The sequence below is a fragment of the Coturnix japonica genome, chromosome 2 (assembly GCF_001577835.2).
Source record: "Coturnix japonica isolate 7356 chromosome 2, Coturnix japonica 2.1, whole genome shotgun sequence".
Lineage (NCBI taxonomy): Eukaryota > Metazoa > Chordata > Aves > Galliformes > Phasianidae > Coturnix > Coturnix japonica.
Window position 1 is genome coordinate 47,662,343 of NC_029517.1, and position 25,699 is coordinate 47,688,041.

General features: G+C 38.4%; 1 protein-coding gene across 3 annotated transcripts in view; it reads right to left on the bottom strand.

The window, feature by feature from the left end:
• Positions 1-25,699, bottom strand: part of FHOD3 (formin homology 2 domain containing 3) — a 354,796-nt gene that overhangs the window by 54,729 nt on the left and 274,368 nt on the right. For 2 of the 3 annotated variants that reach the window (XM_015854309.2, XM_015854310.2), the window contains 5 exons: positions 23,325-23,459; positions 19,411-19,461; positions 15,196-15,410; positions 9,312-9,617; positions 4,452-5,341 (listed from right to left, as the gene is read on the bottom strand). In XM_015854309.2, coding sequence (XP_015709795.1) covers positions 4,452-5,341; positions 9,312-9,617; positions 15,196-15,410; positions 19,411-19,461; positions 23,325-23,459 — 1,597 coding nt within the window. The remainder of the gene's footprint in view (positions 1-4,451; positions 5,342-9,311; positions 9,618-15,195; positions 15,411-19,410; positions 19,462-23,324; positions 23,460-25,699) is intronic. The other variant, XM_015854311.2, reaches the window with a different exon arrangement.

Consider the following 25,699-nt stretch of genomic DNA (forward strand, 5'->3'; position numbering starts at 1 on the left):
CCTTTAAAGCAGTCATTTTTATTTTCTGGGCCATTAATTGCTTTCTCGGGACCACAGTTAGTGTCCAAGACCACATAAAAACAAGTGGGGTTCACCACAGCCTGCTTCCTCTTAGTCTGTCCTGCACTCCTCTGTATTTACACCACCATTTTTGCAGCACAGAATCACAGTGCTCTGAAGGATCCTCACAGAAGGGAAGAGGCTGGGGGAAAGGAGTTAAATTTAGGCTTCTCACATGCAGTATGGGAAAGTAAGCCTCGTATCTGCCAGCTCTGTGTTTTGGTTCCTAAGTTTGTCAAAAGAGACATAATAATTTGTGGGATGTCTGATGCCAGTTGCTGGGATAACTGTGATCACAGCAGTGTGATCCATCCTCAGCAATGAGTTAGGAGAGACACATGAGCTCTACTGGGGACATAAGCTGGAGAGGTATTTTCCAGAGCCACAGCTGCACACTGAGTATGAAAATCTGGAGTAATTCTTTACAAAAACAGTGGCAGAAGAGATTTTAAATCCATTCTCAGGATGAAGAGTAGGTTACAAAGAAATCCCTTCAGAATGAACAAAAGGATGAAGGAAAGAAAAAGATTTTACTGCTTCAAACTTTATTATCCTAATGCTAGGAAAAGAATTCCTTTTGGTCTGCAATTAAATCACACAGATGTAAGTGCCTAACTACTACAATGAGTTACAGCAACCAATTTCTGCTATACTATTAAGTGATTTCAGAATGTGTTTTATTAGTTCATTAGTGCACTTGATTTCACATCTCAGTGTGCCAATACATAGCCTTCAGCTGCTGGTTATTGTATTAGCGAATATAAATCAGGTGGTAGAATCATTTCTACAGTGTACCAAGAACTGCAGTGAATTTAGACTTTTATAAGACTTCACTGGCCAGATGCTGTTGCCTTTTACTGAAGGCTTGGCAGACCAGATAGGTTATTAAAAAAAACCAGTGGTCTCACAGAAGGTGACCTGTGGTTTGGGGAGCACGTAGTCTAAAAGCCACCTATCTGCTTTAATTAAGAATTTCAATCACTTTTTCAGTGCTCACGTAAACAAGCTATTTTATATAAAAGCATCAAGATAGAAAAATCCATTTAAACTTGCAGAACTATGTGCATCAGTAGTACAAAAGAACTTGGGAAATCCCTTAGTAACGAGATGGCAATTTCTTTTTGTTTCTATCCTAACTAGCAAGGATTTAATACCAGGGATTTGAAAAGGAATTATTCAGCTGACACTTACTTTGCTGAGGATACCAAACAGGTCATCCTTGTCAGAAATGTCATTCCACACGTATGACTAGGCTTAGCATTCATTCACCTCACAACAATAATTTTTACTAGGAGTATGTGTCTAGGCACACACACACAGACACGTTGAAATAAGTTCCTTAATTTTTCACTCCTGCTTGCTTTTGTTCCTGTGGATGCATGATGAGGATGACCGTCTCCCACTGGGTATAGATGAATCAGCAAAATGATACTTTCCGATAACTTGCAGAACCAAGCAGATTTTCAGAAGGGGTGAGCAGTAGCTTTAGATTCAGTAGCTCACGCAACTATTAAATTTCTTGTCACAGAAAAATAAACACGTTGATGTTGTTTGCCAAAATACCCGCTTTGTTTGGCAGTATGTGAAGGAAAGGAATTCTAGGCTTGTTTGGAGGGGTACCTGATCACTCCTTCTCTCCCACTAATAAAATGTTGTGGTCCTCCAATTCAGAAAATAGGCATTCTGCAACAAAAAATTGCTCCACCAACTATAATGAATGTGTGTACTGCCCAAAGAGGAATTAAATTTCCTAAAATCAAAAACCACCCCCCCTACCTTAAATTCCCTTATTATATCCTACAATTTAAAATCCGTTTTATTTTATTGGAGTCTATTGTGTTTAATGAAAAACTTCTCATAAGCCAGGAAGTAGCTGTTTATAGCTGTGTGTTGTGGAAATCACAGTGAAGGATTAGAAACTGGAGTAAAATTGGTTACAGCTGGATAAAAGCATATGCTCAAGACTGAGCCAAACACCCCTAGCCCCCGCCCCAACACACACTCTGGCTGTGCTTCTCTCATCCTTCTGGACTATTCCTTTTCCATGCACCTGCTTGCATCTACTGCTATGAAATCTGGAGGTCTGACTTTTGATTTGTTGCTCTGTGCTCTTTATTTCAGCTGAACCAACTGAGCTGTGAGTCAGACTTTACGATATTATAGAATAAACCTGTTTTGGATTGCAGCCATTGGACATGAGAAACTAGACACAACGGGGAATGTACTTCCTGGAAATAAACCAAGCAGTCTGGAAAAAGCGAGAGTTATCCTAATTTGAGTGCAATCTTCATACCAAACCTCAAGCCCTCTATGGATTCACCCGTCTGCTTAATTATTCCCACTCTCACTTCATCTAAAGACCATCTCATGCTCTACAAGATTTGCTGGTATTCACAAAAAATATGCAAGACTCTCAGAAGCCAGTGTGCAGCTCCTTCATGATTATTTTCAGTCATCATTGTTTTCTGTACCAAGACAATGATACACTATGTCTGTGTTACAGGACGGGATGGAAAGCAAGCCAAAAGTATAATGTCTCATGCAGAGAGCAGTATTAGTGTCCAAGAGGAAAACAGTCACCTAAATCATTCCTCAGACTTGCACTAATTTCAAAGAAACCTGCTCACTCATCTTTCAACTAGGAGCCAAAAGTTGTGCCAGAACATCAGGCAGCCCAGGCAGGTTTGGGAAGACTGCATATGGTGGGGGGAATGCCCAGAAGTTGTTTGGGAATATAAGTGACAAGTGACTGGAGAAGTAAACAAGTCCACATTCCAACAATTCAACGTTTTATCAAAATTCAGGTGAGAATAAAACCTAAGAATCAACCAGAAAAATCCATTACAATATTGGCATCTAGCACAAAACTAAAGTTTGGAAATGGCAAATATGTCATAATTCCACATTAAATTCAAGGAATTAAATGCTTCATCGATCTAAGAAAATGTTCTCATTCTTTCCATCTATGAACCATCTGTGGCAGATTTGTATTTACAGGGAGAGAGATGAGGAGTAACACTCTACCATGTCACCAACATTCCTTTCTCACCAGAAAAGGAATGAGTGAAAGAAATGAATCTCAGCGTCTGCCAAATGAACTATCAGCTGAATATGTTTTTAAGGCATTATGCCACACATTTCAAAGTTATAAGCAATGCGTGTATGAAAGCTGTTTTTGTATCACAAAAAGTTCAATTTAGAAGAGTGATATGTAAGATCTAGTTGAGTCATATATTCATACACATATTGTTTACCATGTACTTAAAGAGGCGCTAGATTAGTCAAACAGTAGTGTTTCTACTTGGCCCAGAAAAGCAAGAACAACCATTAGAAAACCCTGAGCTAGTAACTTGGGCAAGGAACGTGAGACTGGGTAGCCTCACCACATTAAGAGAAACCAATAATACTTATGACATATGAAATATAACTTTTGTCAGTCAAGAAGAGGTTAAATATTCAAAGTACTGGTTGTTTTTTACATCACCATAAAACATGCAAGCAAGTTATTTTTTTATTTTAACAAAGAGAGATGGGTATATTTCACTAATTGAAGAGGAAAGTTGTTTTCTGATGTTAATTGCTCTGATTAGAAACAAATTTATGAAGCCATGGAAAACAAATGTTTCAACTAATAACTTTTTAAATGCTGTTTCATATTCCTACTAAACGTAAATATAATGGACTTCTCTGTGTTGTCAAGTTCAGTGTTAAACAGCCATGAAAACAGCTTTCATGAATTTCTTTCATAACAGTGTTCCTAAGTACCAGGAGATCATAGCTGTTGAAATATTTCCTGTGCCAGCTTCTGTCCTAAGGTTGGGATAGCCCTATTATCCAAATTAAGGATTTTAAATATGTCTGTTTACCACTATTAAAAAATAAAAAATAAAATCCCCCTTCCTCACAAAATCCTTCAGAGTTTAACTGCAAATTTGGTATAACTTATAAAGCAATCCTGCACAATAAAATACATGAGTGGGCATTTTGCTGTGGCACAAATCTGATATTCTAACCTTTCAATTAAATTATTAGGAAAATACTACCAAGAGAAGAACTGTCAAATACAGATATGAATCGTCATGCTCTGACCTTTAGATAAATGTAAGTAAACTAAATGGCACTAAATTACGAATTTGTTTGTTGGTATTCCCCACCTGAAGTGATATCCTTGAACTGGTAGACCTGAGACAAGAGGACAGGCTTGGCACAGACACCACTGTAGGCTCATTTCCTAGTCTCAGGTTATGGAATATCTTCTGTCATAGACCAAGCTAGAAACACATCCTGTAATTTCCACTGTTTTCATACAAACAGCATAAATCATTTACATCTAAGTCAAGATGAATACCAATACAATAGCAAAACAACGGCGAGCTGAATATGAGCTGTACCTTTGTGACAGGCAGTTCCTTGGACTTTGACTCAAAGAGATGCTCCAGTTTGGAAGTGTCCACCTTAATGGGTTCCAGTTTCGACCACAGGAATTCTCTGCAGCGTTTGTTGTTTTTACACTGCCACTCAAATGGCCGTACCTCGTTCCAAAACAGACGGATGGTTTTCTTCTTCTTTATAAATGCTGGCTGACCCCTAGAAACCTGGGGTGACCCTAAACCCTGAGGAGTGCTGAACAGCGGAGGAGGAGCCAATAAATTAGCAGAGGGTGGAGGTGGAGGTGGACATCCAAACAGTGGGGGAGGTGGTGGAGGAGGCAAACCCAGGAAAGAAGGTGGAGGTGGAGGAGGGGGAACATGGGAGTCCCCAGGACCCATATCCATGTCCAACACATCTATATCATCCTCCTCCCCCAAGTCTGTAAAATCCATGTCTTTGATTTTAAGTTCTCTAGGATTAGCCATGAGTTGATCCCAGATGTAGTCAGATTCCTTCTTTGGCTGTGCTGGTGTTTTCTCAGGGACCTGTTCACTGATTTCATCTTCAGGCAAGGCTGTCCCCTTGGCCAGCTCACCACTGTTGAATTTTTCCGCAAAGGCTTTCACGCTGCCTTGGTTGTCCAGGTTTCCAATCTCCATCTTTTTCACACTTTCATCTTTGGCCTGCTTTGTGGCCTGAAGGATAGAGATTCTACTGGCTAGACTAGTGAGGGACTCCTCACTTTCCTCCGTCTCCTTCTTTTCCTCCTTCGCCTCCAGCTCCTTCTCCTCTTCATCCTTGGGCTTTTTGTTATGCGCATACAGCATGTCCAGCATAAACCGCTTGTTGTTGAGGATGTTGCTGCACTGCTCATTCACACCAGCATCCTGAATGGTCTGGGACCATGGACCTGAAATCACACACACACACATAGAAAAAGTCAGAAGACTGGAGCCAGAGCATCAAGAATGCTCCTCACCACAAGAAAAACATTGGGTTGCATGCACAACTACTTGGAAACTGGGTAAGCAACGGGTTGGGAAATTTTGCAATTAGTGACAGTGCTGATATATGGCTCAATCCCAGTGGGCCAGGAGTACTTCTCAAAGAAAGAACGGGAGCAGAAAATAATCTGTTTAGCTCAAGAGGGACTTCATAACTGTCAGGATTTTGAGATTTTGGGCTTCTTCCGAAATTTTTCAGATTTTATTTTGTACTTTCTATCCCAGCTCATTTTACATTGTGCATAAACGCTCAGAATATTTTGTAATCCGAAGTGGGGTTTACATATTGTGACCATGGCACAAGACAGGTTGCTGTCACACTCTGATCAATTCATAAACTGGAAGGAAAACTTCCTCAGGAGATAAAGTTTACATGCCTGACTTTGAGGTCAAGATGTAACTACTTCCTCCTTCCCCTTCTCCCTCTCTGACCATTAGGGGAAGACAGCTTTCACATCTGGCTGCACTTTGGACCTCTTGGCTGGTGCCTGGGCTGTTTTTATAACACGGGCTACTTGAATCACAGAGCTGATTGCATACCCAGGGTACAGCTCTCAGGAAAACTTCATGAGTAGAATCATAAAAGCAAGATTTTCAATATTTTAGGAATATAAGTGCCTAAATAAAGTCTGCTAGTGATTTCTGAAAATGCTGCTCATCAGATGCTGCTACCCTTCTGTAGCATATGATGGAACTGAAAACCTAGTAGACTTCTTCCCACATCACAACCATTTAGAATGTCACTATAAATATTTTTCTGTCAACTGCTTTTTAAAACTATAATCTGCATAATAATCTGTTTAAGACAGCACTATAAATAACAAACCGTATCGGTCAATTTGTAAAAATAAATGATGCAAGCATCTCAGACTACATTTTCCTGAATATAATACTGTTAACCAGTGTGGATAATGTGACAAAAAATTATGGTGCTTTTTTTCCAAAGGGCCAAAGATGAAGTGGTTAAATATGGACAAAGATAATTCTTCACACTTTATGTATCCTCTTTATGAGATTCTTTCTTTTCCCCACAGTCTGTACATGTTATTAACATATTTTTATAAAATCTACTTCTTAAACATTTTATTTTGATTGTTATCCTGTCCTTTTGGCCAGGTATGGTTAACGGTTTCAATTTATACCTTGCAGTTGCTTTTTCACTTATACTTCCACGTCATGTTTATTTCTCATATGTTCCTGATGTTTTCAGTACTTAAAGAGTTTTAAATATCTTTCAAGTTTTCTGCTATCATAGAATCATGGAATCACAGAATGTTTTGGGGTGGAAGGGGCCTTTAAGACCATCCAGTTCCCAGTTCCCTGCTATAGGCAGGAACACCTCTCTCTAGACCAGGCTGCTCAAAGCCCCATCTAGCCTGGCCTTGAATGCTTCCAGGGAGGGGCATACACAACCTCACTGTGCAGCCTGTTCCAGTGTCTCATGACCCTCACACAGTAAGTCATTTCTTCCTAATATCTAGTCTAAACATACTCTTATACAGTTTAAAACCATTTCCCCTTTCCCTGTCACTACCTGCCCTTATAAAATGTCCCTCCCCAGTTTTCCTGTAGGTCCCCTTTAGGTACTGGAATGCTGCTATAAGGTATCCTTGGAGCCTTCTCTTCTCCAGGCTGAAGACCCTCAGCTCTCTCAGCCTGTCCTTGAAGGGGAGGTGCTTCAGCCCTCTGATCATCTTCACGACCCTTTACTGAACCTGCTCCAACAACTCCATGTTTTTCTTGTGGTGGGGGCTCCAGAACTGGATGCAGTACTCCAGGTGGCATCTCATGAGAGCAGAGTAGAGGGGCAGAATCACCTTCTTCAACCTGTGTCACTTGAAGCAACAATGGTTGGCCTTCTGGGCTGCAAGCACACACTGCCAGCTCATGATGATTCTCTCATCTATCAGCACTCCCAAATTCTTCTCCTCAGGGTGGCTTTAAAGCCATTCTCTGCCAAACCTATATCTGCTCTTGAGATTGCCCTGACCCAGATGCAGAACCTTGCACTTTGACTATCAGTCGAGCTGCTTTCTTTCTATGGCAGCTACCCCTGCACACTCATCAAAAAACTCTCCAGATAAAATCTCTAAGATGGGTTCTCTTAGTCTCTTAGTCATTTCCCCTATTTATTCAAACATTATTGCTCTGAATTCTCCTGCTCTTGCTACCTAGTTGCTCACTTCTCTCCCTCTGTCCACAGTGGTAAAGTTGTGCCATTAAAGAAATAAAAAGTAAGAAGTTAAGTTCAGCAGCATGGCTGGCAAAGAATCTGGGACCAAAGGCCTTATTTCTTTGCCCTCAGTGCATCTGAGTAGAACCAGTGTGTTAGATATTCCCAGATATCTGCTGGGAATCTGATAGCTGGAAACCAGTGATTCCCTTTGCTTTCTGATTCTCCTTATCTAGTAGAATGTGAACAACTAGCTACACGAGAACTCTTTCACAGCCCAACCTAATAAATCTTTGTCCTACTGATAACATATGTGAATTTTAAGAGGCTGTTAAATCAAATTTACCAGGATACATTTCTTAGCTTTTTACAAAAAAGGTACATATGCATTTATTTAGAGTGAAAGAATCAGGATATAACACATGAGATTTGGGGAAAACTGTAACCTATTCTCCTTTATTTGCGCTTGGAAGATCTTGAACTTCGTCACAATGCAATGATATCTCTTATCTATCATATCCATCATGCCTTTCCTACACATATACTCATCTACTGTCTGTAAAACAACATTCTAAGTGCCTAATTTAACTTAATCTTGAAGCTGGTTAAAAAGAAGATAGCTCTTAAATTTAAAACAAAATTAACTCGGTGCTTCCAGAAAAAAAGTGATAGTGTTTAAGCCTGAACATTATAACCTGAAAATTCATCATGATGAGGTAATCCTTGTTACTGGGTCATCACTTTTCTTTCAGTAAGAAGTGAGGTTGTTTAACACTGTGTAGCAATTTTTGTTTTCTTATCTAGAATTTAAAGCACTTTGGACAATGTTTTTCACTGTTGAGCCCTAAGAAGACTTGGGAGTACCCTAATTACACTTACTCCTTAACCTTTTTACAAAAGCCAACAAACAAACAAATGAATGAGAAAGAAAAAGTATAATTAGTCAATGAAGGTCAAAATCTGCCTTTTACTCTCTGCCTGGACTGCATGTCTAGCTCTGGTTGTAATTATCAATCCTGGACGGAAAACTGATTCTTCTCTTAAGGTGTTTTCTAGGCTGGGCTACCCTTCACATGTCTAACCAAAAACACTGATCACTACAGAGCTGCAGTCTTTGAGAAAATGTGTATTTTATGGGCCTTTTCCACTTGAGCTAATGGAAGTCGCAGTCTAGAACTATAGTCTTCTGTTCCTACGTCTCTCTCTCTGCTTTCTGAAGCTTAAGAAAGGAAAATTGCAAGGATGGAATAAAGAGCTTATCCTTTATTTCTCTTCCTACTGAATTAAATCTAATGGTACGTGAAAATTTTTTTGGAAAATTTGTTTGGAATCTCATGAAAAACTGTATCAGCAAAACCTTTTATCTCATAATTTTAAGTGTAGAAAAGACAGATCCTTGGGGGGTAGAGTCACTACAACATCATGATTCAGCAGTCACTATGTTAAAACTCAAGGAAGGCAATGGTCTCAAATTAAAGGAAACCTCATTTCATCATGGCTTTTTTGGCCCTCAAACACAGAAACCCCATCAAAGTCTGTGGATTTCCAAGCGGAGAAAAGACATTGACTTGGCCAGAGAAGGAAGTCTTCAATTAGGAGCAAAGCATTTGATTGCTAATTAACAAAACAACAGAGCTGCAAATTTTACATTTTTTTTTTCTTCCCACCAGAAATCCTCCATTATTGAAAAAACTTCAATTTACCAGTTTCATTGTCACTGGTTAACTTGTCCTCTCTCTCTTCCCTCTCTAAAGTGCTGCTTGCTGAGGATATGCTGGATGCAGAGCAGTTGTCTTTTTCATTCACTTCCTCATTCTGCCTCTCTTTTTCACTGAGTATTGCACTTTCTTCTGGCTCTCTCTCTGGTCCTTGCTCCACCTCACTCTCTGGTCCCACCTCTGTAGCCTCTATTTCCTTGGGTGTCTCCGTTCCCTGATCAGGCTCTGCCTCAGTCTCCTGCTCTGCTTCTGGTTCTGTCTCTGTTTCTGGTTCGGGTTCACTGGCACTCACTGGTGGAGAGAACAATGGGAGAAAGAGATGCACTTAACAGCAGAGTTGTGTCAGGCTCACCCGTCTAAATGAGAACGACGTGAAAACTGTACAAGTGCCTTATGGAAATAAAATAAAAAGCAATTCCACAGCATGCTTAACATTATGAGCAACAGATTGATGAATGTTGTATGACGACAGTGTTGCACACGAGAGTGGCCTGGCAAACCCCTTCGCTTACTGTCTGGAGCCAATCCACTGTTTTTATACATACTTCCACAGCTGGAGTGTTGGACTCACATAAGGATTTGAACCAGCAGAAAATGGGCATCCCACCCATGACATTGAAAACTCAGTGCCTAGACAGAGTCAGGAAACAAGACATCTTGTACAAAGCAAAAAAGGAGAGAGACTGTGGCTTTTTGGTTGAATTTTCTTTGGTTTCTGGAGGAATTCTTTTTTCACCTGATGAGGAACACTTCAACAAAAAAATAAGTATTAGTTTTATTAACACAATGAAATGGCACAGTCTGGAAACGGCACTGACACACATCTGTTTGACGAAAAACATATGCTTTTTTTCATGCACATTTACTTCAGAATAGCCACATCAAAATTGAACAGAGTTTCCAAATGCTTGGCATATGGCCCAAATTTAGTTTCCAATTGGTTGGCATATGTCATACATTGAGCTTTTTATCTGTTGGCAACGTGGCGAATACTGTTGATAGCATACCTGGTTACTTCTTCCCTGTTTTATCACTGACAGTGAACTTCATTATTCTGTATTTTTTTTAGCTAAAACATCTGATTTTCACATGCAAATATTCTCTGCATGCGGCAAAGAAACTGGAGAGCATCCACTCATATTCACATCAAGCAGCTCACAGTTTTACGAATGCTGAAGGTGCCATGCAAGAGTGATGAAAACAGGCATGCATGTTAGTTTTGCATACTCCCCAAATTCCCTTTGTGCTAAATTTTGTGTCAGGTGACTACAATGACCAAGTCATACACATTTTTTCCTTCTACTACTTGTCATTGCAATGCTGCAAAATAGGCTTCTGGACTTGTCATCATCTTTGGATCGCATGATGTACGATGAGACTTTCTTCAAGAACTAAATGATCCTTTAAAGGCAAGAAGTATCACACTGGAATGTAGCTGAAACAGGTCAGTCCTCTAGGGAACAGGTAGTGAATTTATCCAAAGACAGTGTAAGCCAAAATAACAAAAGTCACAACGTTTTCCGAAGACTGCAGCACATTCAGTGCCTATTCTTTTTTCTGTGACACCCACACAAAGAATGATGATTACTAACAATGCCCATGCCTTCTCTTTACAACAACACACATTTCTGTACTAGCTTTGAGGAATGCATCTTCAGTAACACTACTCTGCTTCATTTTATTTAATTTTAGTGTAAAAAATTGCAAATTGATTTTGTCCTTTGTTTTGTTGGAATTCAGCTTTTACACTTCCACAAATGACTTTAAATGCATAATTAAACAACCATCTATGCATAAATAAAAGACACACATAAAATAAAGACAGCAATATGTTGACACAAGGTGCCTTTTTGAGTTCAAATAATATAAAAATCTGAGCACTCCTAGAACAAAACAGGGCTACACTGTTATTTATCTTGAAAGTCTCTTTCCTGTGATCACGTCAAACTACCTACCTATCAACCAATATGTAGTGAACTGTGTCCAGTAATGCTTCCCTTAAAAAAAAGTTCAGAAATCAATTCTGTCAACAAACACTAGCAGGAGAATGAAGCTAGTAAGTCAGCCATATATCCACCACTTGCAGTTCCATTCCTGGGTTGATATTGTTGAGATTGTATTGAGGTTGATATTGTATCTAAAGCTGTTAACAAAATTCTTGGTGAGTGAAATGAGATGAAACGTTCAGACTAGTATAGACTCACAAGGATGAGGAAAACTGAACATAAGTTTAAGGAGTAGTTTTTTAAACTTAGGCCTACTTCTTTTATTCCCTGAAAAGTTAACCTCTGAAAATGCATTCTTGGGAAAAAAAAAAGATTTCTGAGGAGAATGAAATCTCCCAGAGCAGCTGTGTATCCTCAGAACTGATGGACACGGTAGCAGAGCCCCTCAATGAACATGTAAAGATTTCTCTGTTTTGAGAATTTTCATCTCCTAACACTTTTTAGACTTTGTCACACACACACACAAAAACAACATAACAACGTGATTAGCTGTGTAATGGTCATATATTGGTGATAGTCCTTTTCTGAATATGGTTGACAGGACAGCAAGCTGCTTCCTTCTGAAAGTAGCCCTGAACTTACAATGCTGCACAGTGACATGGAAGGAAGTTATTTTTGATACTCAGCTATTAAAGAACTCTGAACAGACATAGGTTGTCTTATCCTTACTATCTGCTAAGACCTCAGTCCCTTAGGCCTATAAACCCACAGAAAGAACAAGTATCCAAGGCCTACACCTAATCCCTTGCCATTGTAATAAACTAGTCAACCTCATCTTCACCTCTTTTCCTTGCTCTCTATTTGGAGCTGGGAAATGGTGTCTCTTGAGAAAACATACAATAAGTCTGAACAAGGTTAGTTGAATTCTTCAGGCAATTCAGCAAAAACTTAAAGCTTAAAGTCTTGTCTGGATCTCCCTTCTGCTCTTCCAGCACAGGATTCATCTTGCAGTGAATTTAGAAGGGCTCATCTCCTTTTCTCTTTCTCAGCCACCAACCTCCAATCTTTTCTCCCCATCCCTTGCAATGGTAGAAATTAGTATAGTGTGATTGCCAGGAGGGAAATATCTCTTTCTTCCTTTGTCCCTCTCTCTATATCTCCTCCTCCTCTGTTCTGCTGTACAGCTGTGGCTGTAATGGCCTCACTGCACCTTCACGCTTCAGTGCTTCAACATCTCTAGACATTTTCATTGGTCATACTTAATGCAGTATTTGGACCTTGCTTTGCTACTGATATGTCCAGAAGTTTTCCTACTGTCCAGAAGGCACACTTAGGTTGATCTATTTACTTCCTCAAGTATGGCATGAAGCTGCACCTCTAAGAGAAGGGATCGTATCTGATGCTTTTGTGGATTGATTTCAGAGATTTCTTGGTTATTTTTGCTTTCCTATAATACACATGTGCATTTATAAAATATCATCCAATGAAATTACAATGGAGGAAGTAGTTGCTCTAAAAAAAAAAAAAAAAGTTCTATTTTGCAGTTATGGGACTGCCTTCATTTCCTCTGAATGCCATACCACAAGTTTTACAAGAGTAAACTGCATAAGACTTGATTACTTCACTGGAACCAATTGTTTTATATGAGAAAACACTCCAGATCACTAAGTCCAGATTTTTATGTAGAGACACTGAGATGCTTCACAGCGTGGGAGAAAGTTCCACAGACAAAATCAATTTCCCACTTAAGCCCAGTAGATACTGTATGGCCAAAGTATACTTCAACACAAGCAGTGTAAAAAAAATTTAACTTCTAAAACCAGGTATTATTTTGCTACTAGAGGAACACACTTCCCATGTGACTTTGTGTCTGAATTCTGCAGGCAAATATCACACATCTGTTAACACTACTATTGCAGAGTCTTTGGAGAGTCCTATGAAGAGAACTGAGGAATTTTTTTCCTTCTGCAGTTTTATGCTTGTTTGAGAGGATGAGTCCCATGTTCAACACAACTGGTTGGGGTTAATGTAAACAGGCTTTGTTCAGGGCTGTATTTAAGCTTTCCTACAACTTGCTTAAGCAAGTTAATGTCTCAGTTTCATTCTCTATTAAGTGCAGTTTGTAACATTTCCTAAGAACAGAAAAAGAACATAAAGAACTCAGATAATAAATGGCCCAGATGCCATGGCACAAAATCTGCAAAGAAGCCTGCCAGTTGTTAGTTGATCCAATCATCTGTCCACCTCCAGTGAACAAGAGAACATGCCCTGCCCATGTGCTTATTATTTCAAATGACATTTCCAATATTTTTCTTAGGCCTGAGAGAGCTGTCCTTTCTCATGCACAGCTTTCACTGCAGAATGCAGATTTCAGGCCCATGTTTGGGTGCTGCCCTGGCTGTATGCTTTCAGCTGCCCTTGGCTGGAAGCTCACCCTGCTCCATCTGTATTTTTTCTCCTTGTAGTTTACTGCTAAGCTTCCAGGTGTTGCTCTCTGATGCTATTGATGTTGCCAGGATTTTCAGTTCAGAGTTCCTGCTTACCCATGTCTTGATAGCTTTGCCACAACTGGGCTGTCTAATGTCACCCCGTACACCTGCTCTAAATGTACTCTCCAAATGGACTGTGCTGCTCCATTTCATGCTCTTTTTTTTTTTTTTTTTTTTTTTTTTTTTTAATGCTTCCAGGAGAAATATGTTAAAATAATCATCATAAAAGAGATACTTGCTCCCTACCCAGCTCTGAAATCCTAATGGTGGAAAAATCCAGCTTACTTGCTCTGAAGGCAATATAGAGCTAAAAGAAATGGGTATCTGGATGTTTCTGACTATCAGATTTACAGAAAAATATCTATGTTTTTAAATTTAAATGATTCCGCTGAGACTTTTAAGGTGCTAGATAATAAAACTGGGAATATAATTGAAAAAGCATATAAACCTAAATTAAATAAACTTCACCTACTTAATGCAGTGAGAATAAACATACATAACATTCAGTATTTGTAACTTTTTTCTTAAATTCTCTTGCTTTACAGCATGCTACTAGCCAAAACACTCAATAAAACCAAGCAGTGCAAGTTACAAATGCATTAATCACCAATAGCATGTAGCAGGAAATAAAATAAAAATGAATGATGGCGATAATTCACCCTCAACATGCACTCTAGCTCCCAAAGTTAATGCAATATTGTGTGGTGCAAATATAAAACCATATGGTGGGTGTTTTTTTTCAAGACTGAAAGAGGGGAACATGTTGCAAATGGCAGAATGACGTGCACACACAAAAAAATATTGCTCTGTACACCAATAAATTATACGACAGCAAACCAACCGTGCAAACACTAATTATACTTTCCTTTTCACTAATTGTCTGTGGTCTCTTTTAAGTCCTTTACTACTTCTGCTACAATTTTAAAAGCTTTTGTTGGTGATAAAAATAACCAACACACCCTCCCTGCCTTCAATTAAAGAGCCTTTCTGTTTGCCCCATTCAGCCTGTGCTCTACTGGAAGATTATTATAATCTTGGCATTCATCTGTTGTTCCAGAGAATCCACACAAGCAAAATCTGCTGGCAGGAATATTGTTGGTTTAGTATTCAGTAACTTCTAATATATAAGGGGCACAATGTTAAAAATAAATCCCTCTATATATTTTCCAATTAGCCCATTCTAATAGCATCAGACAATACTAATACAAATTGTAGAAATAATTAGCAGTGTATCATTTGCTTGAATACAAGACATCCAAATCTATGAATAAAAAAAGGAAATTTAGGAAGACAGCAAGGACCAATATAACAGGACCCTTTACTTTGACACCTCAGAAGTGATGTTCTCGCACTCATGCATGAAAAATCACTGCTAGTCAGAGAGAGCAATCATAAAAGCATCCCTCTTTTCCCCTTGCCCTGCTTTTTACCTACCTTCTGAGTGCTGAGTAGTTCCACAGGATGTAGAGGGGGTCTTCAGCTCTTCCTGGGACTCTGTGGATGCTGGGCTGACACACTTGGGTACAGGTGAGGATGGGGCTGAAGGAGATCTCAGGTTCAAGGACAGCTCACTTCTGCCTCGGCTCACACTTCGACTCTTCAGCTCCTTCTCATACTCCTCAGCTGCCAGTCTCTCCAAGTATTTGTATCTGAAAGTTAAATTCCAAAGGGTTTCCGTAAAGAAAAAGAAGTCTGTGGTTGATGCTTGTTTATGGATGAAACACCTGCAAAGAGTGAGCTGACTTCCAGACTCAAGGGGTACGGCACTAAACTGGTTGCCTGGTCAATCTGCCAAAAAATGCACACCAAAGCAAAGACTATTGCCCTGAAAAATGTTAAACTGCTCATGACAAAACAAAAGCAAAAGAGAGTCCTTAGATATAGTGTTGTGTCTGCATAGCACTTCTCCTTTAGGAAGCATTTGTCTGTCCTCCTTTTCACCCTCCTACTTCATCTCCTGCTCCTCCCAGCCCTCCCTCTCACAAAACTAAAATGGGAGAAAAAAAAAAAAACATCGAACAACCTCCAAAGCCAGACCCCCTTAATACTGATGCAAGCAGCCAAAGTCTGAGACTAGCAGCAAGGAGAGGAAAATGGTTCAGTGCAGCAGACAAAAACAGATCTCCCTGAAAATAATACCAATATTAAATGTTGGATTGACTATCTACAGTCTCTGAACCTGCTTCTATTTGCTCTGAGAGCAATGCACTGGAATTCACTTTGTTCTCTCCAGAGCCTACAATGGAAAGTTTTCTTTTTTCTGTTCTAAAAAATTTCTCTGCCGGACTCAGACATCCAATAGCTTGGACCTGACGTCACATGTAGTTTATTCATCAAAGTCACTTTAAAAGAACAAAGATACATCTGTTTTGCATTTTAGGCAGGCAGAACTCACTAACTGTTTATTAAGACCAGCTACCAATCATATTCTTCATAGTGTGCTTTATACATTGTGACCAAAATAACTTTGAAATACGTGCCTCTACCAGATGCCTGCTAATTTTATCCACCATTATTTGCTAACGAATAAATTCACGAATACAGCTGGATCAGGCTTTGTACTGTTTGTCTCACCCACAAGTGAACTGTTAAACAGGTTAATCAAGACTACTGTTTACATCCCTGAAATGTTGCAGTCATCCTCCTCTAAACCACTGTTGTGAACACTTTGTAACACGGAACACCTCTCCTCCTCCAGCCTGTCTCACTGACAGCCTGAATTAGTGTACAAGTGTGCATTAAAAGCAGGAAGGGTAAAGAAGTCAGCACCATGGAACAACAAACATGCTTTGTACATATGGTAAGCACACACACATGCACATTTGCAAACATCCATACGGAGCACAGAAAACATGTCTTTGAAGAGCTGTTCTTGTGTTTTCAGAGGCAATTTGCTTTATTGCAAACAGCAATAATGAAGAACAAACTCGTTTTCTTTTTTTCCTCCTGAGGTATGCAGATGCTTTGAACAAATTTTGCAAGAAAAAAAGAACCCCTACTGATTCTGGATGAAAATATAATAAGCCACATACTTGTACGGCTATAAAATAAGAACTGTTTACAGTTCTAACACGAAGCCAATTCTAAAGAATGATTTTTGTATTTTCAATGGAGGAGAAAGCCTTCTGCTGGCATTAGCATAACGTTTTGTTACAGTTAATGAAGCCAGTCTTTCTTTTAAATTTGGTTGCTTACAAACCATGTTTTCCACCTTCTCACAAATAGAGCAGAAGGGATTTAAGCCTCATAAAGAGCTATTCAAATTGACCTCTTAGCTAAAACAGGTACAGCCCAGCTGGCTGCAGTGGAAGCTTTTGCTGTTTGCCAACACACTGCAACCAAGATCTGGACAGATCCTTCTGTAACAGAGTAGCTACAATGTTTTATTGTCCTCAGTTCTTTGTCAGCTGCTTTAACATTTTAGCTTCTGCTGCTGTGTACTACAGTTAACTGGCAGAGCAGAGGATTATCATCAAGATGTGTCTTCTCAAAATATATCTGCTCATTATAGTGAAAGAAAAAACAAACAGAACCAGAACAGCATCTCTCATGGCAAGACAGAGGCAGAACTACTTAGCAAAAGGGCAAACTAATAAGCAGATGCGGCAATGTAAACAGGAACTAACATCATTCTATAATCATTCATTAATGCTTCAGACTTGAGAAAGAGCATATTTTTATCTAATGGACTTTAAACTGAAGCAGATGAAAGGATGAGCTATCATCCCTCTGCTACGCTTCCACCAGTACAGGATGGACACACTGATTCTATACAGAAGCAATACTGCCATATTCATTCAAATCATGGAAACCTGCAGCTACCATCATGCCTATGCTGACTCCTTTCTAGAGAAAAAGAGCCAAGTGTTTATGGGCTATCCATTTGGTATGCGTCATGAACATTACATTCAACACCTTCAGGAAGATAAAAAATTCTGTGAGTTGTCTAGGTCTCTGAGCAATGCCCTTAGGTCAACTTGAATTGTTTCTGTACCAACAAAACCAGTGGGTGAAGAGTAGAACCATCCCATCTGATCTGTAAATCACATCAGGGAGAGGGTTTGGAAGCTCACCTTCATAGAGTTAAGCTACTACTGGAAAATACCCAACCAAGCAAAATGAAAAAGCCTCAAATTATCAAACAAACAGAACTCATGAAATGAATGGTGCACCAATGTTTACTTGTTGTCAAAGCAAATACATCTTTCTTCTTTATAGGAAAGAACTTCAAGTTAGTTTAACATCCCAGGTCAAAAACAGCCTAATGATAGACACACACTCCTGCTGACCAGTGAAATTCTATCAGACTGCAGTCTGATAGCACAGCAGAGATGCCCTGCTGGTGAACACTTCCAAAAACGACTCCAGCTGACATAGAATGCTCCTTTACAACTTGAAAGTGATGAGGAGTTAACATCTAGCTTGTTTCAAATTCTGCTGATGAGCATTCTCACTGCAAAAGGTTTTACTCAACTGAAATCTGTGTAAGATGCTTAGGTGCTCACACACATTTCATTTCAGAAAATGTTTTAAAGCATTCATAGTTGTTTTGCATGGATTGACAAAGAATGACCACCCAACTTTTGTTACTCTTAAGAGATGTCAAAATCGTGTTTTAATACCAATTACTTTGTTCACAATAGACATGCTGGCAGATCAGACTTCAGTCTGCAGAAACGAATTGCCTCATGTCTGATGATATGATGAAAAAAACTGCAGCAGCACAGTAATTTGTGAGATGGCTACTCTCATAGTTCAATAATATAATTCCAGATCTTGACAATTCCAAAAGCACCTCTGCATAGCAACCCCTGGAGGACCATAAAAATAGAACTGGGCAATCTGGATCATTTTTCATCTGCTATTTGTTCAGTAACATGCATATTTTCCAGGTAGAAACAAGAAATCCCTCCAGAGTGTAATTACTAGTGAATATAGAGATGAAGCTACTGAAAGGCAAAGGTCTTCAGTCAAGTATTCCTTGAAAAATGTGCTTTCATAAGCACTTAACTCCCAGTCTAGCCCAGAGCTTTAAATTCTCTAACTGAACTGGAAAAAAAGAAAAGAAAAAAGTTCAGTCCCTCTAAGTATTCTATCTAAAAACTGAATCAAACTCGTAATGACAAACACTGCTAAACTTCATAATTTCCTCACAGATGCTTAAGAGAGATCGGTAAAGGAAACCTGGCCCTGAAATACTAAACTATGTTGGGAGTAGGTGTCAGACTCATTTCCATCACCCAGTTTTCCAATGTTTGTTACCCCACTTTCTTTGCTATATCCACAGTTACCTTTTATGACCCTCCAGAAATCTTGGGACCTACTGAGTGAGAAACACAGGCTTCTTACATTTATAGCTACTAAATTTGGGCAAATTTGTGAGGTAAATGGAGAAAGCTGATTTCCCACACAAACAGATAAAGGATTATCAATCACTCTTATTTATTCCCATCCCACTGCTCCTTATTTATTGATGTGCTTACAGCTGGACTTGATTTTCCTCTTCAAATAACACAACAGCTTCCTTATAGACTTCTTTTTGAACAGAAGTGTCCTGAGCATGCATGGTTAACAGTGTAAATACACAACAATAAAGAATAAAGAAAGTGGAAACAGTTAAAGTGAAGGATGGATGCAGCATATACAGACCTCTCTTCTCTTGCTTGTCTTAGTTCTTCTCTTTTGTCTAAATAATCACGGCTAAAAAGAAAATTGTAGTAAATTGCAGAGGAAACCAAAAAAATACGATAAGTTACAGAATTATATGTACAATAGAAGAAACCAAGAGCAGTTTAAGAAAAGTGATCAGAAAGAATGAAGGTGGTTTTCAACAAAAAATATTAGACTCCTCAGAAAAAATTATGATATGTATTTATGTACATTTATCTATGCATATAGTACATATATGTGTACACCAAATACATAGTTTAAAAAAAAAAAAAACAAAAATGAAAAACACCCCCCAAAAAACCTTCTTTCTTAAGGAAAAAGCCCATCAGTAGCTGTAAGACAATTATTCATTGGCCCCATATGAAATACCCTGAAACAAGGACTGCTTGTATCTGGCAGGTTATATACCAAGGCAAGGAGCAGACATTAAGTGTCCTGTTTCTAATATACCTTTCTTAAGTGTATTTTAGTTTACACTTGCAAATGTGACACCAAACTGGCTGAGCATTTGGCTTTATCAAGTAGGACAATTCTTAAAAGGCACATTCAGGATCATCCAATGGTGATGTTGTTTTGCTAATTATTTTTCACCCTGAATTTTAGACACAGAACTCAATCTATCCTATCTCCTCAAGTAACTTATATGTAGGTCTCTCTGAAAGTAATGTCCCGTATTTATTTCCATGGAAACTATTACAGATAGAAAGATCACTATAACACTACTTGATAGAGGAAACTTCCAGCTACACAACATTACTTTTCAACATAGTCACTACCATCAGCTCTTCATTTTTGCTAGAGCTGAACAAGAGCCTGCATGCTGCTCTCATAAAAATCTGCACCTGCAAATGTCATACACTGTTGCTGTCACCACTACTGAAACACACCACCCACTGCCTCACTGTACTCACATCCATTCTTTGGTCTCCTTAAATGTTCAACAAGTGTCGTTGAATGTCAATAAGTGCATTTTTTTTGTTTTTTTTTTTTTTTTTAAATTTTTTTTATTTTTCCTGCATGGAGGAATTAAATGACACGCCTTTGCTCCATATGCACTTCCATGTCATATGCCACTTTGTCATACTGCCCCTCTACTATCTGTATCGTGGCAACAAAATATAGTGAAATATTGGTGGGAAGGTTCAATCAGTACTGTCATATCACCAGCATCCACCTCTAATGTTGTGTGCCAACATAATAAAAAAGGTATCATTACTTTCGGAGCAGCTCCCACACATTTAACTTCTGCCAAGGCAACTTTGCAGAATATCTGAACTCCATAATTTCAAGTAGACCTGCTGTATCCACATATAAAGAAAACATCAGCAAGCAAATTAGTGAATAATTCCTTGGCAATCAAATTTAATTCAGATAATAGTAGAACCCAATAAATTTTCAATAACAGTTTTAACATTTAGTTGAAACTGCTGACACAGAGGATGCCACTGTAGCTGTTAGATACTTTCCCATTACAACCTACGAGTACCAGAAGGACTTTCAGAACTATTCCAATAAAACACTACTTTTTCTCTTTATATTTATGATCATCAAACTTGCCATCTATAACAGTAATCATACAGTAACAACAGTACTAATTACTCTAACAGCTATTAAAAGTCTGCTCTTCAAAGGTCAGCATTAACATAAAACACACACTGTTTCAGGCTACCCTCCACATACTTCTGAATCACTACTGGTTATCCCTTATTTGCAACTATAATAGCTACGGGAATAACCCCGAGGAAAAAAACAAAACAAAACAACAACAACAAATACCCTAAGAATTTTTCAGTGAAATGTGAACATTACTCCCCTCTGACTACTTTCACATCTATGTAAAGCTGAAGAATAATCCATTCATTTTAGGACATATTATTATACATATGCAAACAGGGACAAGAGTCCTCCTACTGAGAAAAACAACCATTTTGTAAAGCATTCTTTTTGCTAGTAGTAGCTTTTAAAGCATTTTAACACTTATGAAAAAAAGGTCTTTCACAAGTGGTGATTCTCTCTCCTAAATTATTCTCAGTTTGTCAACAATGGTGCCAGAATCCACTATGATGTTGTCAAGGCAGAATTGGAAAGAATGAGATAACAAATGAGTCATGATGGTAAATCCAGTACTGCTCACAAGTTTAAAGGCTGTGATTTGGAAGTGTTATTTTTAATCAAAAATACATCTTCAGAGCCTGATGATACAGTAATGAAATCCCATGAACTCTTACGAAACTGTCCACAACAGCTTGCTGTGGCTTTGTCTTCCTCTTTCCAGACTGGTTAACCAACTGTGGGATTCTGCCTGCAAAGTTAATGGCTTGGGAGACCCCTCCTCTCAAACACAACCTCTAACATTTTTGGGTGAACAGGGTACTCAAATATTGAAGATGAAAAAACTGGGCATTGTTGTCTCAAATAAGTAACAGTCATGACATTTAGTTAACCACTTTTTGACTCTAGACTAATGGGATGAAGACGTAAATTATAAAAGAAGTTTTTATTATTTTTTATTATTTTTAGAGAAGCTCTTTCAGTGACAGAACAACTGTTCTAGCCAACATTTAGTGAAATGTGTAGATCTGTTATTCAAACAGGTCAAGCTGCCAAACTTCCTAGTGGCTTTTTTTGGTCTGGGAGTTTCCTTTCTGAAAGATCATGTTGGCTTTCCATGACAGCCTGTTGCAGACTGATGATACCACTTAGAGGGAAAGTTTTTGGAAGATGTTTGAGGACTGAGATCTGATTGTTTCTGTTTCAGGAGAACTTGGGCAGCTGTTGGCTGCCAAAGATCCTATTATGGTGCACTTCCACCTTCCCTCTATCTCTCATTTTCTTTCAAACTAGCTATCTTCTGGAGCCAGTAGGGTATCTCCTTCAACCAAGCAAGCAACCAACCACTAGCAAGTTATTCCTTTTTCTAAATCCATTATGACTTAGACCCTTTCCACTTCTTACTTACTAAACAGATGATTACAGTGAAAACAATCCTGTGCACTAATACACAAACGGACATGAAACCTAGGGCCATGTTTCCCATAAACAGCATCTCTTGGGCAACAAAACATATATTCTACCATTATTTATATTACTGCATTATAACTTCTGACTACTGAAAAAGCTTACTTTGCACTCCTGGCTATGAGACACTAAAATTACTTCTTGAGATGCTAGGCACATCACCAGTAGGCACATTACCTCTCCTAAGCCCACTGCTGTCTTTGCTGATGGCTACGCTGGAATTTCTAGCCATGAATCAAACAGGAAGTGAGAACTTGGCTCTTACTATCTGCAGGAAGAACATCATGGTACATGACAAGGACTCAGATGTGAAAATGCAGAGCCCTGCATTCTGCTGGGGCCTTTGGCCACAGTCTGAGCAATAATTTTGATAATTACTTTCTGCCACTTACTATTTCCATGAAGAAGAGATGCATGCTCAGAAAAGCAGGAAAATGTTTAGCTATTCAAACACTGTCACACATTCTAAGACAGCAAAATGCCTTTACTTTGCAAAACATAAAAGCAAAATATATCTCAGTGCTTTATCTTAGTCCTTTCTTGATTCCATTCCTCCTAGTTTCACCTTTAAACTATGCCACAGTGAGACTATACTTTGAGAGGGGGCATTTTAGCTATTAAAAATTAGCTTTTATGGATATTCAAACAGAATAATTGACTAAGGTAGAGGTGACTTTAAAAGTGCTGATTTTTTAAATGATAAAATTCATCATAGTGTTTAATATACCAGTTCTATAGACATTAGTATCAAGAAAGGTATCCAAAGATAACCAGGAAATATTCAACAATTGAATTATTTCAAAACTAAATGTCTCAATAATTTGCAGACCCATCCCATATTAAGACAACAGAGTGACAGTAAACGTGATTCTTACTTGAATTTGTTCCTTTCTTCACGTTCTATCCTCTGCAGCCTTTCTTCTCTCTCTTGACGTCGTCTTTCTCTTTCTGCTGCCAAGGACTCCTGGTGCTGACGGAAAGATGATGTAAGGAGACCACCCAAAGCTGGCCTGCAGAAAAGGGGGAATCAGGTTTCCCAATGTCACTGTTACTGATTACACTGGCAAAAAAATAGTAGTAGTAATTCAGCAAGTAACATAAACCCAACCAGTGGAAGGACATGGCAACATTTATGCATGGATGTTTCAGACTACTAAGTATCGCCTTGATTTTAGACACTATGATGAGCTTAAGAATGGCTACATCACCCAGTTTATAGAGTACAAATAAAGTACCTGTAAGTACTCTTCAGCATATTTCAATTGCAATATTCTCTACTCTAAAACTTTGGTGTTCTTAAACCTGAAATGGGTTTTTGAAATTTAGAAGGAAAAAAAAAAACCAACAAAAAACCTTAAAGGCTTTTCAAGCACTTTCCAAGTATCTTATGCAATAATGTTAAAAACAGTTGTGTTATAAGCAATTGAAATTTCTGTACACAGAAGAACAGAAGTAAAAGAAGATCTCAGAATTGCCTATCAACAATTTTAATGCTCTCTTAAGATAGAGGCCCACTTTTTCTTTACACACTGTCAAATTCAGTTATTATCATTTTCTTGCTACATCTGATGCAAAGGTAAAATTAGGAGTGTAGGAACATATCAATTAAATACCCAGGGACTGAACAGCTAGTTATAATAATCGCTAAGCGTCTTCAAAATAGCTATAACAAAATTAGTTGAAATGCAGCTGAGGGAGAATTACCCATGTTCTTTTCTTCATCCAAGGCAGCGTATAGTCTTTTCCATCCATTCCTGAAAAGTGTTTTTCTTCCCCTGATGGATGTATCATATCCAGCCATTTCAGTGCTTAACTATCCTTACCAATAAAAAGTTTTTTTTTTTCTTTTTTTTTCTTTTTTTTTTCCCCCCCTTTTCTATTATTTATATATTCATTTATTTATCTGGTCATTGAGCCTGTCTCGTTCTTGTTCTATCTACAAATGAACAAAAAGAACAACTTACCACCACAGGCCTTGTGGATAAAGATGAATTAGTTTGAAATGTAACTTTCCCTGCAGTTCTCTTACCATAACTTAGGACTCGATGCACCACAGCAGGTTACTATAATGAAGAGGTCTAAATGTAACCACTAGCAATGCACATCAAACTTTTGGCTGTTGTTCAGAAGGCTGTTAAAATGCATGGCCATGGAAATGACTAGCCAATAATACGGGAGTTTTTTTCATCAGAAATGGCAGCCTCTACAGTAAGGCCTTCTCAGATATGAAATTGATTTTTCCTTTGAGATGAAACAGCTCCAGGCAGTAAATGTACTTTAAAAAGCTACATTTATAAATTCTTATAGTTTGGTCTGGACACAGTTGTATTTTTTTATTTTATTTTTTTTTAAATTTCCTTCTTTATTTTTTTAATCTTTTATTTTATTTTATTTTATTTTTACTGTAACTTCTGCTTTGGATAAGGGAGGGATTCCTCTCACACATCTTTTCCCCAAAGCAATGGTGTTGGTACCACCAACCTTTCACATGGCAAGAGAGCTCCCTCAGAGAGATCATGTTTCCCTTTCTGCCTCTTAGACAGGAAAGATCTATATAGTAGAGGATACGTTCATACAGATGAAAACGTATCCACACTGATTGAATTAAACTGATAAAATCAAACAGACATAACTCATGTAGAGCAGTTTCTGTGCACTGTTGTAACAAGAGTTTGGTAATGAAGGGATTAAAGAAATGTATATTACCTTTTTTGAAAAGAGAATGAATGAACTCTGCATGGAGGATGGGTAAGATCATTTCCTTTTTTGATTTACATGCCTTCAGTGCACAGTGTAGGCCTTTTGTGTAAGGGCACTGGTTTGCCAGTGAAAATAGGGGTAGAAGAAGACAAAAACATTAATGCAAACTTATTTCCAAGTGCCTATGTCTGTGAGAGCAGCAACGTCACAGAACATAGTCATTTCAGCCCAACTGGCAGCAGGGTAGCATGAACATAATTTCAATAATTTCACTAAATGGAATTTCAATATGTTCTATTCACCAGCATAAACATTACATAAGAGGTATAAAACTTGATATTCTGTAAGTCTACTTTCTGGCACTTGTCCAGAGCTATAGTATCAATGCTGGATCATGCTCAAAACCATAAAAATCTACAATATTCTTCAGCACAAAGAAAGAGGGAAAAAAATCCTCCAAACCCCAACAGTCAAGTACGTGTGGTGATTTTTTCCTTGAACTTACTTCAAACTGACTTTAACTTTTGAACTTCTAGTGCATTCTGCAAGA